The 17,872-nt window shown below is 43.4% G+C and overlaps 1 protein-coding gene across 1 annotated transcript; it reads right to left on the minus strand.

Annotated features, from left to right (window-relative positions):
- Window positions 1-6,512: 6,512 nt before the first annotated feature.
- Window positions 6,513-8,221, minus strand: LOC119359747 (cytochrome P450 84A1-like). Its single transcript, XM_037625847.1, has 2 exons — window positions 7,271-8,221; window positions 6,513-7,171 (listed from the first exon to the last, which is right to left on the minus strand). The coding sequence occupies exons 1-2, from the start codon at window positions 8,210-8,212 to the stop codon at window positions 6,539-6,541; spliced, it is 1,575 nt and encodes a 524-aa protein (XP_037481744.1). The 5' UTR covers window positions 8,213-8,221; the 3' UTR covers window positions 6,513-6,538.
- Between the last annotated feature and the right edge of the window lie 9,651 nt (window positions 8,222-17,872).

Consider the following 17,872-nt stretch of genomic DNA (forward strand, 5'->3'; position numbering starts at 1 on the left):
TCGGCTCATGGGAATATGACGCGATTCGGTTTTTTTTTAGTAATACTTCTGCCTTTATAATTAACCGACATAAGCTCGGAATGTCATCTGAGATTACACCCAACACAAAGTCTGGGGAAACACCCCCATCAAATCTTACAAAGTTCATCATCCACACATACTCTAGCTAATTTATGCGCAGCAACATTCGAGGAATGTCTAACCCAAGAAATTTTAAACTCGTTTGATTCGTTTTTTCTGTAGTTTGTACATGGTTTTTTTTTTATTTGCATGGGTTTTATTTTTTAGTTGCATGGGTTCTTTTCAAATATCATGTTTCCGGGACCAGCCTTTTTCAAATTTTACCAATTTTGTTTGCGCGGGAGTGAATGCAAATATCAATGGGAATTACATATTACTAAAAAGGATTATTTGACGTCAGATTTTGAGGTTAAAAACGGACACCCTCAACTATATCGGATTCTGATCAAACGCATGGCAATTAATTGCCGCAGCATGGCAATTTTTCTGTTGATTTTTACAATACATGGCAATTTTGACCGTAGAACATGGAAAATCCTTATATTGAAGCATGCCAATTTTATTTTTTTCGCATGGCAAATCTGATCATCGGAATTTTAGCGCTAAAAATCAGATGTTGGATTTTTAATATTTTTGTACTAAAAAAATGAGCAATCTGGTCTAAATGTAGATGATATCCCTCCACAAAAGGTATATCCTTTAACGTTTGGGAGAACTTTATATTACTAAGGGATTTTTTTAGATGCCAACTTTTTCCACTTCCCATTTTGCAGCATTCTTGTTTACTAGCACAATGCCCGTGTTTTACTATGGAGAAAATCTTTTAATTGTCATGAGATAGGGGTGGCTAGATCGAGCAACCGTATCACGGGACAAGGGTCGTCCGTGATAAACATGATGGGTTGTTTGAGGGTAGTGTTCTTCAATACATTAGCTCGATATGGGATATAATCCTGAGTTAATTGATCCCGGTAAATAGTGCTAACATTACATTATTGGCTCATTATAAAAAATTTAAAAGTAGAATACAATAAATAGCATTACAATAAATCTGGAATACGATAGTAGTAAGTGGACCAATCTAGAGTAAAAACACCAACAATCATGGTCCCGATACGTGATACGACAACATTCGGATGGTGCCGCCCGATGGTGCAGAGGTCGCGTCTTCCACGACTCTGACCGCCATCAAACAAAACACCCACCAGAATACTGTTGACCTGACAATGACAAATTGAAGTTATGCTGCTATGCTATGACGAGTGTGTAATCCATGAGAGGAGAGTCGACAACGATCACTTAACAGGGCACATTAAATGACGAAACCCTTTTATGTGGCTGCAACACACCTGATACAGGACCAACAAAAATGATGGATTGGTAGCTTATATACAAGCTTGTTATGATGAGAATGCTCGTGCCGGAGGATGAAAGAACTTAAACAACAGGTGTGTGCTTGGCATGTTTTGTGTTATTTTAAATAATTTGTTGTTCCTTTTTTGATCAAAAGGGATCCCCGCCCCCTATCTCATTTATTTAGAGACATTAGAACTGAGCACCCTCCCAACCTTCTTAGGCTACTAGCATTCGAAGACGACCGTTTTTATGATCTAACTAATCATGGACGTTTGATCTCCGTTGAGCCTAACCCCTACTATTCTCATGAAGTAGACATTTTTATCCGTTTGATTTCATTTGTCAAACGTTTCTAACCATCCAATCTAAAGTTAGCGCTAAGCTAGTCACAAATTGGGCCTAACGTCGCAAAGGGCAGCTACTCCCCGTAGCTATTTTGGACTCCTGTGGTTAACTGGGCTAGTTTTCCTGCTCGGCCCTAGGCAGCAAAAGCCCTCTCATACATTCGCTCCCGTTCGACACAGTAAAGAATCAGCGGGCGCTCCTAACCGGTGCTCTCAATGCATGTTTCTCGTACTGGCGCCCGAAGGCGATGCGACTGGGCGGCCCAACAAAAAATCAATCGATGCAACTAGTTTATGGGTAGCGCGAAAAGCGAAAAAACAACCCAAAAATGGTTCTCCTTGAGGATCAAACTCGCACCGTGATAACAACGAATGAGTATGGCTAACCACATGACCTACAACATGCTACTGACCAATTCCAGGGCGAATTTTTAAGTACATTTGTAGCCATGCAATTTATTACACATATACATGTCTACTGTAGCACCTTGATTATAAATTATTTGAAAATATTTTGGAAAAATTTCATGAATTACAGAAAAGTTCATTGGTTTTGAAAAAGATTAACCAAATTTTAATTTTGAAAGAAATTCATGATTTTGAGAAAAATTCCATCGATTTTGAAAAAAATTATCCATTTGAAAAATTGTTCACAAATCTTGGGAAAAAATTCACAAATTTGAAAAAAAGTTCATCAAAATTCAAAAAAGGTTCATTGTTTGGAGAAAAGTTCACTTGAAAACAACTCATCAATTTTTAAAATAGTTCACAGAATTGGAAAAAGTTCGATGACTTTGAAAAAAGATCATGAATTTTGATAAAAAAGTTTATCGATTTTGAAAAAGTTCACAAAAAGCAAAAAAATCATCAAATTTGAAATAAAGTTCATCAATTTCGGGAAAATGTTCATAGAATTTGAAAGAGTTCATCAAATTTGAAAAAGGTTCATCGATTTAAAAGGAATATTCATCAAATTTGAAAAAAGGTTCATAAAGTTGAAAATAAGTTCATCAATTTTGAACAAGTTCATCTATTTGAAGAAAAACTTTATGAATTTGAGAAAAGAAAGAAAAAAGGACAGAGAAAAAAATAAAAAATAAAAGAATAGAAAGGGAAGAAAGATGAAATAACGGAAAAACATATATGTAATCACACTGAGTGATTTGTCTGGGGGTTATCCCATTGTCCCCTCAACACTTGCGCTGGAGGTTCGGGCCCCAGCTAGAAGCATTTTTTGCACTTCAGATTAGAAAATAGAAAAAAAATGTGAAAAGGGCCGGCCCAACATGAGGATGTGATCGTTCGACATAGGAACGAATTGGAGGCGGCCAAGAGGATGCGTCGTGCGGTCGAAAGGGGACGGATGGGGCGGGCGCTCGATTCAGGCAAAGTGGATGACCTGCGGTGGGATCCAGCCTACGCGTGCCGCTCGCGAGGGAATCCAGCGTGAGGGGATCAAACAGTGGTAGAGTTCGATGCCAATGGTTGTCTGCTTAATCGACCGCTTCGCAAAGGTATGGAAAGGTGAGGGCGCCCCGGCTACCCTAGCCTCGCGCTTATATATCTCCGCGTATTGTTCGTGCATTCTTCAAAGTTTGCCATGTCCCCCAGGTTTGACAGGTTTGAGTGAATTCCAGTTTATGTGTGTTGTTTTCGCTATATTTGCAGAGCTACTTGGGGTTGCACAGAATGTGCTGTTGGCTAGTTACCTACATATGCTCTGTGTCAATACCCAGGTTCTCCTCTCTTCTTCCTTTGGCAGTAACGCAGTAGCATCCAGGAGCTATGTTTCTCCGATAGTTCGCCCCTTTATCTTCAACTTTGTTGCATATTTCCCTTCCCCACTACAATGCCTTCGCACTCAATATTTGTACTGATGCAGATTTCTGCTCTTAATTTGTTGCAGTTATTGATGCCCAAGTGTTCGGGAATGCTTCAGGCTTGTTTAACAAATTTCTTGAGGTGTCTTTGGATTTTTTTTGTTCCTGAATTCTCAAACCTGGGATCCCAATGGCTGCTAGCGGTTTAGTTAGTGGAATGTCATATTAATTTTCCATATCCAGTGTGTTTATATGATTGCATATTTTCCATGCTTATTTGTTTGTAATTATTCATGACAAGCTACTGCCGGCTATTATTGTTCCTATACATACGCATGAGGTTGTTTAGGATGGTAGATCCATATGCGCAAATAAGTATTGTTGTACATGCACGTGTGATGTGTGTTATTTGACCGTGGTGTAGATGCTCAATTCACATAATATTTATGCGTGTAATGAAATCTCTTACCAGTTTTTGTACATTGGTCTTTTATTCCAGATGGTTAGTAGCTTTGTAAATTCTACCTTGCAGTTTAATAAAAAATCTACCCTTGCAGCAACTTCAAATATGAACGGGGGCTATTCTATTGTCTTTCTGCATATGGAACATTTTAGTTAATTGATCCCTTTGTTTCATTGCTATTTGGTGCTGTCATGCTCGGCAATGATTTGGATAGTGTCATTATAGCATGTCTGGCTTTTTGCTGTCATTTACATCAAAGTGACGTATTTGAAACTATTTTATTGCAAAAATCTCCTCTTCGACCACTAACCAATATGTACAGTTAGCTCTCATGTTCATCATTTTGCAAAAATCTTACCATTTACATTCAAATAGACGGGCGCAACAATGCGTGGCATCAACGATCAAGTTTTTTTTATTAAAACGAGGTCACAAAAGCAACATGACTGTTCACAACACTCGAGCTAAGCTTAGAGTAGCTGAGTCAGATCCTCCCAACACATAGGAGGTTTTATGATAGAATTCAAACATAATAAGCAACTCCATTTATGCGACCAGAAAGAAAAAGCAAGACCAGGGCTATCTATTACATTTTTCTTCATCAAGGTATCTTCTTTTTTCACTCAGAATGAGCTCGTGGGATATATCCCTTTTGTGCCCTCGCTCAATCAATGCTTTGTATGTTGGATCTAGATTGGTGTGTGCGGTTTTCGTTCAGACAAGTTGTTTTTGATTCGGGCCACAGTGTGGCGCGGCCCATTCTTTTTTCTATGAGTTTGGCCTATTGATTTTTTTCATGGGCTCTTTTTTGTTTTGTTTGTCAAATGGGCCTTTATTTTGCGCTTGGACGGTACCTGAGTGGAATGCGGTTATAACTCATCAGATGACGCTCGATTATGGAAGAATCGTCCCCCTTCACAGCTTCTCGGAGAATCTTCAACTCCCATTCGTGGCTATGATTTTCGGATGGGAGTTGAAGATTCTGAAAAAAGCTGGGGAGCGGGCTGATTGTAGGAGAATTGGCCAGAAGAACTTGCCTGATATAGGGGAGAAAGTGCAAGTAGGAGTGTGTTTTGTTCTTTCTTACACAATGCTTTTTCTCATGTGTGTTTGTGACAGTGGAATCTGTAGCAGAGCACATGTCCCCTTTTTCATCATTTTTTGTGCATTTTTTAGTCCACTACTTTTCACTAGATTAACTTTGTTTGGTTTTTCCTATGCTCAAGGTGGATGTATGTAATGTTTTTACAACAACGTGCGACATGTCCATTGTAGTATATATGAATTTCCTTTTTCCTTTTCGTTGTTTTCTTATGCTCAAGGGGAGGTATGCTAAAACTTGAGAGTAAAACTACACCTAAACCGAGCTCTGCCATGTCCCCAACAATTTTGTCCGTCGGATTTCGCATTTAGATCATTTTTGGTCGTCAGATGTTCGTTTCAGTTCCAATTTACCGTGACCTGGTCCGCATGTGTTAATGGGCCGCTATTCTTGTGACCTTTTTCAAGACATGTGGTCAATTGGGCTTTATTGGGCCGCTGTGCAAGCCTAGAATATGTCAAATATTACTTCATAGATTTTTAACAACACATGTCTTGAAAAAAGTCACAAGAATAGCGGCCCATTAAAGCCCAATAAAGCCCAATTGATCACATATCTTGAAAAAAGTCACAAGAATATTTGACATCGTAAAAAAATTGACCACCACTCTATTACTTAGTAATTTTAACAACACATTTATATTCACCTTTCAACATTTTTATTTAAGCACAAATATATGAAAAATTATATTATTCTATCGTAAAAAAATAGACAGGTGCGTCAATGCGTGCCATGAAAGATCTAGCGATCTACTACAACAATGGCCGACATGGTCATTTTAGAATATATAGTGCGATTATCTGTTTTCCTTTAACGCTTTTTCTTCTTTCTTTTGCGATTAACGCCTTTTCTTCTTATATTAGCATATGCATCAATAACATCCCACTGATCCCCCTTTTTAAGAATGCACCAACAATGAAAAGGGGAGAATTCATTATTATTTTTGTAGCACCAAAAGTGAAGCATAAGTGAATGCATTTCTTTCAAAATCAACATAAACGGAACTAAAAGAGGCAACCCAGGAATAGACGGTCCTGCGAATCAACCCGTGGTTGAGTTGGTTAGGTGGACAGTGGTATCCCCAACCCATCAGGGTTCAAATCCTGGTGCTCGCAGTATTCCTGGATTTATTTCAGGATTTCCGGCGATGCGCTTTCAGTGGGAGGAGACGTTCCCGTCGACGACGAGGCGCCTACGGTGACTTCGTAAATCTCAAGATGATATGGCGGCTCAGTCTTTCGGAGGTGCTCATAGGGGTAGGGTGTGAGTGCGTGCGTTCATAGAGGTGAGTGTATGCGCGTGTATATGAGCGCTTGTGTCTGTACTGATGCTAAAAAAAAAGAATAGACGGTCCTTTATTTATTCGACGAGTACCACGTTACTTGCACAGTTGCACTGATCTGGCAACACGAGCTGTGCGCGCGCGGCTCTGCTAGACCACTGGGCAGCTAAGACGGGGCAGCGGCACTGCGCACAACCGCACGGCCCGTGGAGCGGTGGCGCCGTATGCCTCTTCCATGTCAAGGTCCCCCGGCGCCATCCCGGTCGGCAGGCTCCACTCGAAGCCATGCAGCAGCCGCGCCAGCGCCATTTCCACCGCGTGCATTCCGAGCTGCATGGCGGGGCACGACCTCCGCCCCGCGCCGAACGGCAGGAGGTGGAAGTGGCCGCCCCGGTAGTCCGTCTCTGCCTCGTCCCCGCCCGCGTCGAACCGGGACGGCCTGAACGCCCCGGCGTCCTTCCAGGCCTCGGCGTCTCGCCCGATCGCCCACACGTTGATCAGGACGCGGGTGTTCTTGGGGATGCGCCAGCCGGCGACGTCGCAGTCCTCGGCGGCCTCGTGCTGGAGGAGCGGGCCGGGCGGGTGCACGCGGAGGGTCTCCTTCACCGCGCACCTCAGGTAAGGGAGCTCGCCCAGGTCGCCCGCCGCGACCTGGCGGTGCAGCCCAACCACCACGGCCAGCTCGTTCTGCACCCGCTTCATTTCCTCCGGGTCCCTCAGCAGCTCCGACATTAACCACTCAATTATCATCGCTACTGGTCCTGTCCCACCGATCATCACATCCTGCGCGTATTGTGATCAAAAAATATTTAGTTTGTCACAATAGCTATATGTAAGTTTTAATTTGTGGAGTGGTAAATTTCGGCCACTGTTGTACTTTACCATAATGGTGGCCTTGATGTTGTCCCTGGTGAGACGAAGCGTCGACCCATGACCATGAGCACTGGAGTCGGTGCTTACCCTGTCGGCAGACCCGGGCATGTCCACGAGGAAAGCCAGCATGCCGTCCACCATGTCGGCGTCCGCGGCATCGACCGGCTTCGGGTGCGCGAGGTGCTCGTCGATGGCACGGTCGATGAACCGGTCCAGCGCAGCCCGTGCCGCCACCATCCTCCTGTTGATCCCATGCAAATCCAGCCGCGCCACCCATGGCACGTAGTCCGCAAGGGTGGAGTTGGACACCACGAACAGCTCGGCGAATTCCTGCACTATGGCCACGAACTCGGCAGCGTCCTCACCCTCGTTCCGCATGCCCAGCGCTGCCCGGAGCGTGATGTTCATCGACATGTTGAACACGAGCTCGCCGAGATTGACGACGGAGCCAGTGTACCTGGCAACGTGGCGGATCAGGTCGTTGACCTCGTCGTGGACGGCGGCCCACGACTTGGCCCGACGGTGGCTGAAGAGCTTGTGGACGCACAGCTTCCGCATCTCGCGCCAGAAGGGCCCGTACTGCGCGAACACCATGTCCGCGCGGCCGTAGGTGAGGTAGGCTATGGGCGCGCTGGCGGGGCGGTTGGCGAAGGCGCGGTCGTTCACCTGGAGCACCAGACGGGCCATCTCCGGCGTCGACACGACCACGGTGCTCAGGCGGCCAACGCGGAGGTGAAGGAGACCGCCGTAGCGCGCGGACAGCCGTGCCAGGCCTCGGTGCGTCATGTCTCTCGTGTAGAAGATGTTGCCGACGAACGGCAGCACCCGCGGCCCCGGAGGGAGCGGGAGGGGTCGGAGACCATAACGCCGTGATGAGATAGCGCGATAGAGGATCAGCGCAGTTAGAAGCAGCGCGAGATGAAGCCCGCATTGCGGCCACCAAGTCTCCATTGCCGCGTCGCCTGTACGGCTCCGAGAGTGAGCGAGAGCGAGAGCCGAGAGCGATGTTAATATAACCTGGAACTGATTGCATGTTACGGAGAATGTCGTTGTATAGTATACTACTAGTAGTTTTTTTTTTTTGCGAGTGCGTAGGTTAGTAGCAATCATTGTTGTTGTGAGTCATGCAGCACAGTCTTTCAAAAAGAAATTTATCATAATCCGTCGGTGCGCTTTTGTTTTGGCGCATGAAGATGCAACAAAACGGCATCTTTGTACTCCAGTTGTGCAACTTTTCTGTTTCCGTTTTCTTCTGAACTCGCAGCTCGGCAACCCGTAAAAAAACTTCCGTATCTGTTTGCGGACGGGGGACCAATCCATGGATACGGATGTGGGAGGCAGCCATCTGACGATAGCCGCATACATTTTCCCAACAATTCAAACCAACGTTCAAACACGGCCGGATTTCATGCAAACTCGATCAGATTTCATACAGACATGACAAATTTCATATAAACCGGACGCAAACGATTACTTTTTGAAAATATTTTAACTAAAAAGTTAAAACTATGTGCACATACGGTCGCTCGGAGCTCCACTCCCACTACACGGATACAGTGCACTAGTATATGACCGGTCACGGCGGATCCCTTCGTCACCGGACGGCCGGGAGTCCCAGAGGCGTATTCTTCCCCCGTAATCTTCCCTATGTTCGGCTGCACCGCTCATCGGAGTGCGACAGAGAGGGTGCTTCAGGCCAGGGTGGTCTAAGATAAAGAAGAAACCGGGCACGTCACTGGTTGTACAAGCCGGCGACGCGCCGGCGGTGCCCTTCCTGGGACCCAAGTAACGGCGGCCTCCTGTGTTCTACTTTTCCTCAAAGTTGCCAGCAGACGTGGACGCGGATGCGCTGGCCACCAACTCATCGATCTTCTTCGCGCACCCGTGTTCTTTCTCTGTTTGCATGGCGCAACTATGCGTGCGTCGACGGCGGATGGCACGGTCGTAGGCACTATAGGGGCGGTACGACGCGACGTCGTCCATGCCCGTGCCGTCGTGCTCCCCTCCGTGCCGGCCTGGAGTAACCCGACACTCCTCCACGAGCTGGCTTGGAGCGGCGAGTTGCTGAACCATGTGCCGGATTGTGGCGGCAACTTGCTCCATTGGCCTAGGGGAGGGAGGTGGAGCAGCTAGTTGCCTCGCTCGTATCTGCCGGGCTCGGCGGGCCACCATGCTGGCTTTTATACTGGAGAACCACTCTTCCTGCCCGTCGGATGCCATCGAAATGGTGAATAAAATGGTGAAGGAGGAGATGGGGAGAGTGGCGGAGGGGTGTGATTCTTTCCCCGCGTGTGCCATCGTTTAAATAGAAGGTGGACGGGCGAAGCTCGACCGGCGTTGTGTTTAATGTCGTTCCGCTCCTGAACGGACATGTAGCCGGAGTAGGTTTCTCGGCTTCCAAGCAGGGTTAATGGAGGCGTATGAATGAGGCGAGGAGGCGTGTTTAGCCGAGCGTGCAGCGGGCGGCGTCCTCGGTCAGCTCGCCGCTTCAATGCCGGAGGCAGTGAGATGTCGCGTCCGCCCTGAGCCGTCTTTAATGCGGAGCCGCACGCACTACAACGGCATGAATGCGGGCAGCTGGCGTCAGGCGGGAGCATGCGCAGGAGGAGGATTTTGGTGGGCCAGGGCGGTCCGGGATTTCGCAAACCTCCCCCATTTTTGTCTCTGATTTGCGGGACAAATCGCGTCCGGATCGCCTCGCGGACCGATATAGATCGGCGTTGGATGACTTCTGCGGTCCGAACAACACGATCAGATGATCGCGGGAGGTTTATGGATCCACCTTAAAAATGCCCTTAAAGCATTTTTAGCAGATCCTCAAAAATTGTATACAAGGGATTTTTCTTTTTTGGTTTGATGAATTAAGCTTCATCGAGCAGACCCCATACTTGTAGACTTATAAAAAGTTTTAGCATGGATCTTGTCCCCGCCGCGCGTAGTGCCCCAAAGCTCTGCATCGTGTGATGCACATTTTAGGCTAGGCCGCCAACAGTCGCCCGGGCCCTGGCCGACTCCGACGATCCCGCTGCCTCCTCCGCCACAGCCGTCCACCCCTACCGCGGCCTTCGCCAGCGTAACCAACTTCCCCAATCCCGCCTTTGCCTGCATGCCGCCGCCCTGGTTTTGCCCCACCCGTCCAATCATCGTCGCGGCTACGCCGTCGACGAAGAAGCAACAGACAGCCAATCCTCGCGGTGGAGGTGTGAAGCAGCCGGCGCGACGCGACCCGGCGACTAACCCATCTTGGGTGGCCAAGAAATCGAAGGTGGCCGCGGTTGCATCGGCCGATTCGCTGTCGCTGGCGGCCTGGCGGCCGCAACCGGTCAAGGAACCCCTACTCCACCTCCGCCGCCGCCGGCCACGGAGGAAGACATGGTCACTGATACGTCCATTTTGCATCATGCTTTTATATCGATATTTATTGCATTATGAGTTGTTATTACACATTATGTCACAATACTTATGCCTATTATCTCTTATTTTACAAGGTTCCCATAAAGAGGGAGAATGCCGGCAGTTGGGATTCTGGGCTGGAAAAGGAGCAAATATTAGAGACCTATTCTGCACAGCTCCAAAAGTCCCGAAACTTCACGGAAGACGTTTTCAGAATATATAAAAAATACTCAGCGGAAGAAGTTCACCGGGGGGCACACCCTGCCCACGTGGGTGGGGGGCGCGCCCTACCCCCCTGGGCGCGCCCCCTACCTCGTGGGCCCCCTGGTGGCCCTCCGACGGCCATCTTCTACTATATGAGGCCTTTCGATGAGAAAAAAATCATAAGCCATCTTCTCGGACGAAACTCCGCCGCCACGAGGCGGAACCTTGGCGGAACCAATCTAGGGCTCTAGCGGAGCTGTTCTGCCGTGGAAACTTCCCTCCGGGAGGGGGAAATCATCGCCATCGTCATCACCAATGCTCTTCTCATCAGGAGAGGGCAATCTCCATCAACATATTCACAAGCACCATCTCCTCTCAAAACCCTAGTTCATCTCTTGTATCCAATTCCTATCTCCAAGTCTGGGATTGGTACCTGTGGGTTGCTAGTAGTGTTAATTACTCCTTGTAGTTGATGCTAGTTGGTTTATTTGGTGGAAGATCATATGTTCAGATCCTATATGCATATTAATACCCCTCTGATTATGAACATGAATATGCTTTGTGAGTAGTTACGTTTGTTCCTGAGGACATGGGGGAAGTCTTGCTATTAGTAGTCATGTGAATTTGGTCTTTGTTCGATATTTTGATGAGATGTATGTTGTCTCTCCTCTAGTGGTGTTATGTGAACGTCGACTACATAACACTTCACCATTATTTGGGCCTAGAGGAAGGCATTGGGAAGTAATAAGTAGATGATGGGTTGCTAGAGTGACAGAAGCTTAAACCCTAGTTTATGCGTTGCTTCGTAAGGGGCTGATTTGGATCCATATGTTTCATGCTATGGTTAGGTTTACCTTAATACTTTTGTTGTAGTTGCGGATGCTTGCAATAGAGGTTAATCATAAGTGGGATGCTTGTCCAAGTAAGGACAGTGCCCAAGCACCGGTCCACCCACATATCAGATTATCAAAGTACCGAACGCGAATCTTATGAACGTGATGAAAACTAGCTTGACGATATTCCCATGTGTCCTCGGGAGCGCTTTTCTCTATATAAGAGTTTGTTCAGGCTTGTCCTTTGCTACAAAAAGGATTGGGCCACCTTGCTGCACTTTATTTAGTATTGTTACTTGTTGCTCGTTACAAATTATCTTATCACAAAACTATCTGTTACCACTTATTTCAGTATTTGCAGAGAATACCTTGCTGGAAACCGCTTATCATTTCCTTTTGCTCCTCGTTGGGTTTGACACTCTTACTTATCAAAAGGACTACGATAGATCCCCTATACTTGTGGGTCATCAAGACTCTTTTCTAGCACCGTTGCCGGGGAGTGGAGCGCCTTTGGTAGGTGGAATTTGGTAAGAAAAAATTTATATAGTGTGCTGAAATTTACTGTCACTTGTTACTATGGAAAGTAATCCTCTGAGGGGCTTGTTCAGGGTATCTTCACCCCGACCAGTAGAGCAAAGAGTTGCTCCTCAACCTACTGAATATACGGAAAATGAAAATGTCTACTTTGAAATTCCTTCGGGTATGATAGAAAAACTGCTAGCTAATCCTTTTGTAGGAGATGGAACAAAGCATCCTGATGAGCATCTAACATATGTGGATGAAGTTTGTGGATTATTTAAGCTTGCAGGTGTACCCGGAGATGTTGTTAAGAAGAAGGTCTTCCCTTTATCTTTGAAGGGAGATGCATCGACATGGTATAGGCTATATGATGATATGGGGTCTTGGAATTACAAACGATTGAAATTGGAATTTCATCAGAAATTTTATCCTATGCATCTTGTTCATCATGATCCCAATTATATATATATATATATATATATATATATATATATATAATTTTTGGCCTCGCGAAGGAGAAAGCATCGCTCAAGCTTGGGGGAGGCTTAAATCAATGTTATATTCATGCCCCAATCATGAGCTCTCAAGAGAAATGATTATTCAAAAAAATTATGCTCGACTTTCTGATAACAATCGCACCATGCTCGATACTTCTTGTGCTGGCTCTTTTATGATGAAGACTATTGAATTCAAATGACATTTATTGGAAAGAATTAAACGCAGCTCTGAAGATTGGGACCTCGACGAAGGTAAGGAGTCAGGTATGACACCTAAGTTTGATTGTGTTAAATCTTTTATGGATACCGATGTTTTCCATAAGTTTAGCACTAAATATGGACTTGACTCTGAGATAGTAGCTTCTTTCTATGAATCTTTTGCTACTTATGTTGATCTCCCCAAGGAGAAGTGGTTTAAATATCATCCTCCCATAGAAGTAAAAGTAGCTGCACCTATTAAAGTTGAAGAAAAGACTATCACTTATAATGATCCTATTGTTCCTACTTCTTATGTTGAGAAACCACCTTTCCCTGTTAGGATAAAGGATCATGCTAAAGCTTCAACTGTGGTTCGTAAAAGCAATATTAAAACTTATACACCTCCTGAGCAAATTAAAGTTGAACTTAATACTGCTATTTTTAAAGATCTCTTGTCTGATAATATTGATGGGCATGTTATTTATTTCTGTGATGAAACTGCTAGAATTGCTAAACCTTGTGCTAAAGATAAACCTAGACCTGTGGTAGGCATGCCTGTTATTTCTGTTAAAATAGGAGATCATTGTTATCATGGCTTATGTGATATGGGTGCCAGTGCTAGTGCAATACCTATTAGCCTATATAGAGAAATTATGCATGATATTGCACCTGTTGAGTTAGAAGATATTGATGTCACAATTAAACTTGCCAATAGAGATACTATTTCACTGATGGGAATTGTTAGAGATGTTGAAGTCTTGTGTGGGAAAACTAAATATCCTGCTGATTTTCTTGTTCTTGGTTCCCTACAAGATAGCTTTTGTCCCATTATATTTGGTAGACCCTTCCTGAACACTGTTAATGCTACCATAGATTGCAAAAGGGATGTTGTTACTATCGGTTTAGATGATATGTCTCATGAATTTAATTTCTCTAAATTTAGTAGACAATACCGTGAAGAAGAATTACCTAGTAAGGATGAAATTATTGGTCTTGCTTCTATTGCCGTACCTCCTAGTGATCCTTTAGAACATTATTTGCTAGACCATGAGAATGATATGTTTATGAATGAAAGAAGGGAAATAGATGAATTATTCTTTAAACAGGAACCTATTCTGAAAAACAATTTACATGTTGAAATCCTAGGGGATCCTCCTCCACCCAAGGGTGATCCCGTGTTCGAGCTTAAACCATTGCCTGATACTCTTAAATATGCTTATATTGATGAGAAAAAGATATATCATGTTATTATTAGTGCTAACCTTTCAGAGCATGAGGAAGAGAGACTATTGAAAACTCTGAAGAAGCACCGTGATGCTATTGGGTATACTCTTGATGATCTTAAGGGCATTAGTCCCACTCTATGTCAACGTAAAATAAATATGGAAGAAGATGCTAAACCAGTTCGTGATCATCAACGGCGGCCGAATCCTAAAATGAAAGAAGTGGTAAGAAAGGAAATACTAAAGCTCCTTGAGGCATGTATAATCTATCTCATTGCTGATAGTCAGTGGATAGCCATGTCCATTGTGTCCCTAAGAAGGGAGGTATTACTGTCGTTCCTAATGATAAAGATGAATTGATTCCTCAAAGAATTATTACAGGTTATAGGATGGTAATTGATTTCCGCAAATTAAATAAGGCCACTAAAAAGGATCATTACCCCTTACCTTTTATCGATCAAATGCTAGAAAGACTATCCAAATATACACATTTTTGCTTTCTAGATGGTTATTCTGGTTTCTCTCAAATACCTGTGTCAGCCAAAGATCAATCAAAGACTACTTTTACTTGCCCTTTTGGTACTTTTGCTTATAGACGTATGCCTTTTGGTTTATGTAATGCACCTGCTACCTTTCAAAGATGCATGATGGTTATATTCTCCGACTTTTGTGAAAAGATTTGTGAGGTTTTCATGGACATTTCTCCGTCTATGGATCTTCTTTTGATGATTGCTTGAGCAACCTTGATGGAGTTTTGCAGAGATGTGAAGAAACTAATCTTGTCTTGAATTGGGAAAAGTGCCACTTTATGGTTAATGAAGGTATTGTCCTGGGGCATAAAGTTTCTGAAAGAGGTATTGAAGTTGATAAAGCCAAGGTTGATGCTATTGAAAAGATGCCATGCCCCAAGGACATCAAAGGTATAATAAGTTTCCTTGGTCACGCCGGATTTTATAGGAGGTTCATTAAGGACTTCTCAAAAATTTCTTGGCCTCTGACTAATTTATTACAAAAAGATATACCATTTGTTTTTGATGATGATTGTGTAGAAGCATTTGAAATACTTAAGAAAGCATTGATCTCTACACCTATTGTTCAGCCACCTGATTGGAATTTACCTTTTGAAATTATGTGTGATGCTAGTGATTATGTTGTAGGTGCTGTTCTAGGGCAAAGAGTTGATAAGAAATTAAATGTTATTCAATATGCTAGTAAAACCCTAGACAATGCTCAAAGAAATTATGCTAGTACTGAAAAAGAATTCTTAGCAGTTGTATTTGCTTGTGATAAGTTTAGACCCTATATTGTTGATTCTAAAGTAACTATTCACACTGATCATGCTGTTATTAAATATCTCATTGAAAAGAAAGATGCTAAACCTAGACTTATTAGATGGGTTCTCTTGCTAAAAGAATTTGACTTACATGTTGTTGATAGAAAGGGAGCTGAGAACCCCATTGCAGACAACTTGTCTAGGTTAGAAAATGTGCTTGATGACCCATTACCTATTGATGATAGCTTTCCTGGTGAGAAATTAAATGTCATAAATGCTTCTCATACTGCTCCATGGTATGCTGATTATGCTAATTATATTGTTGCTAAATTCATACCACCTAGTTTCACATATCAACAAAAGAAAAAGTTCTTCTATGATTTGAGGCATTACTTTTGGGATGACCCACATCTTTATAAAGAAGGAGTAGATGGTGTTATTAGACGTTGTGTACCTGAGCATGAACAGGAACAGATCCTACGCAAGTGTCACTCCGAAGCTTATGGAGGACACCATGCTGGAGATAGGACTGCACATAAGGTATTGTAATCTGGTTTTTATTGGCCTACTCTCTTCAAGGATGCCCGTAAGTTTGTATTATCTTGTGATGAATGTCAAAGAATTGGTAATATTAGTAGACGTCAAGAAATGCCTATGAATTATTCACTCGTTATTGAACCATGTGATGTTTGGGGCTTTGACTATATGGGACCCTTTCCTTCCTCTAATGGATATACACATATTTTAGTTGCCGTTGATTACGTTACTAAGTGGGTAGAAGCTATTCTAACTAGTAGTGCTGATCATAACACTTCTATTAAAATGCTTAAAGAAGTTATTTTTCCAAGGTTTGGGGTCCCTAGATATTTAATGACTGATGGTGGTTCACATTTTATTCATGGTGCTTTCCGTAAAATGCTTGCTAAATATGATGTTAATCATAGAATTGCATCACCTTATCACCCACAGTCTTGTGGTCAAGTAGAATTGAGCAACAGAGAACTCAAATTAATTTTGCAAAAGACAGTTAATAGATCTAGAAAGAATTGGTCCAAGAAACTTGATGATGCACTATGGGCCTATAGAACTGCATATAAAAATCCTATGGGTATGTCTCCGTATAAAATGGTTTATGGAAAAGCATGTCACTTACCTCTCGAACTAGAACACAAGGCATATTGGGCTATTAAAGAGCTCAATTATGATTTTAAACTTGCCGGTGAGAAGAGGTTATTTGATATTAGCTCACTCAATGAATAGAGAACCCAAGCCTATGAAAATGCCAAGTTGTTTAAAGAAAAGGTTAAAAGATGGCATGATAAAAGGATACAAAAGTGTGAGTTTAATGTAGGTGATTATGTATTGCTATACAACACTCGTTTAAGATTTTTTGCAGGAAAACTTCTCTCTAAATGGGAAGGTCCTTACGTTATCGAGGAGGTCTATCGTCCTGGTGCCATAAAAATCAACAATTTCGAAGGCACAAATCCGAAGGTGGTGAACGGTCAAAGAATCAAACATTATATCTCAGGTAATCCCATAAATGTTGAAACCAATGTTATTGAAACCGTATCCCGAGAGGAATACATAAGCGACACTTTCCGGAACATTCCAGACTCCGAAAAGGAATAGGTATGTGGTACGGTAAGTAAACCGACTCCAAAACAGTTTTTAAGGCAATATTTCTCCGTTTTGGAATATTTAGAAAAATAGAAAAATAAGAAGCAGTCCGGGAAGGACATGAGGCCTCCACGAGGGTGGAGGGTGCGCCCTACCCCCCTGGGCGCGCCCCCTACCTCGTGAATAAGATCCTCCAAGTAAGTTGTCATCGGTGCAAAGCAATAAAAATTGCTCTCTAAATATGTATGACTTATTAGTATGGGAGAAATAAGCTTTATACGATCGTGTGATATGGAAGAAATAAAAGCGACAGACTGCATAAAAAAGGTCCATATCACAAGTGGCAATATAAAGTGACGTTCTTTCGCACTAAGATTTTTTGCATCCAACCATAAAAGCGCATGACAACCTCTGCTTCCCTCTGCAAAGGGCCTATCTTTTACTTTTATTTCCTACCTTGCATAAGAGTCATGGTGATCTTCACCCTTCCTTTTTACATTTTATCCTTTGGCAAGCACAGCATGTTGGAAAGATCCTAGTATATATGGCTAATTGGATGTGAGTTTTCATGAACTATTATTGTTGACATTACCCTTGAGGTAAAACGTTGGGAGGCAAAACTATAAGACCCTATCTTTCTCTGTGTCCAATTAAAACTCCATACCCATAAATATTGCATGAGTGTCAGCAATTGTGAAAGACTATATAATAGTTGAGTATGTGGACTTGCTGAAAAGCTCTTATATGTTGACTCTTTCCTATGTTATGATAAATTGTAATTGCTCCAATGACTAAGATTATAGTTTGTTAGTTAATGAAGTTTACGATTCATACTTGAAATTGTGATTGAA

The sequence above is a fragment of the Triticum dicoccoides genome, chromosome 2A, assembly GCF_002162155.2.
Source record: "Triticum dicoccoides isolate Atlit2015 ecotype Zavitan chromosome 2A, WEW_v2.0, whole genome shotgun sequence".
Taxonomy (NCBI): domain Eukaryota; kingdom Viridiplantae; phylum Streptophyta; class Magnoliopsida; order Poales; family Poaceae; genus Triticum; species Triticum dicoccoides.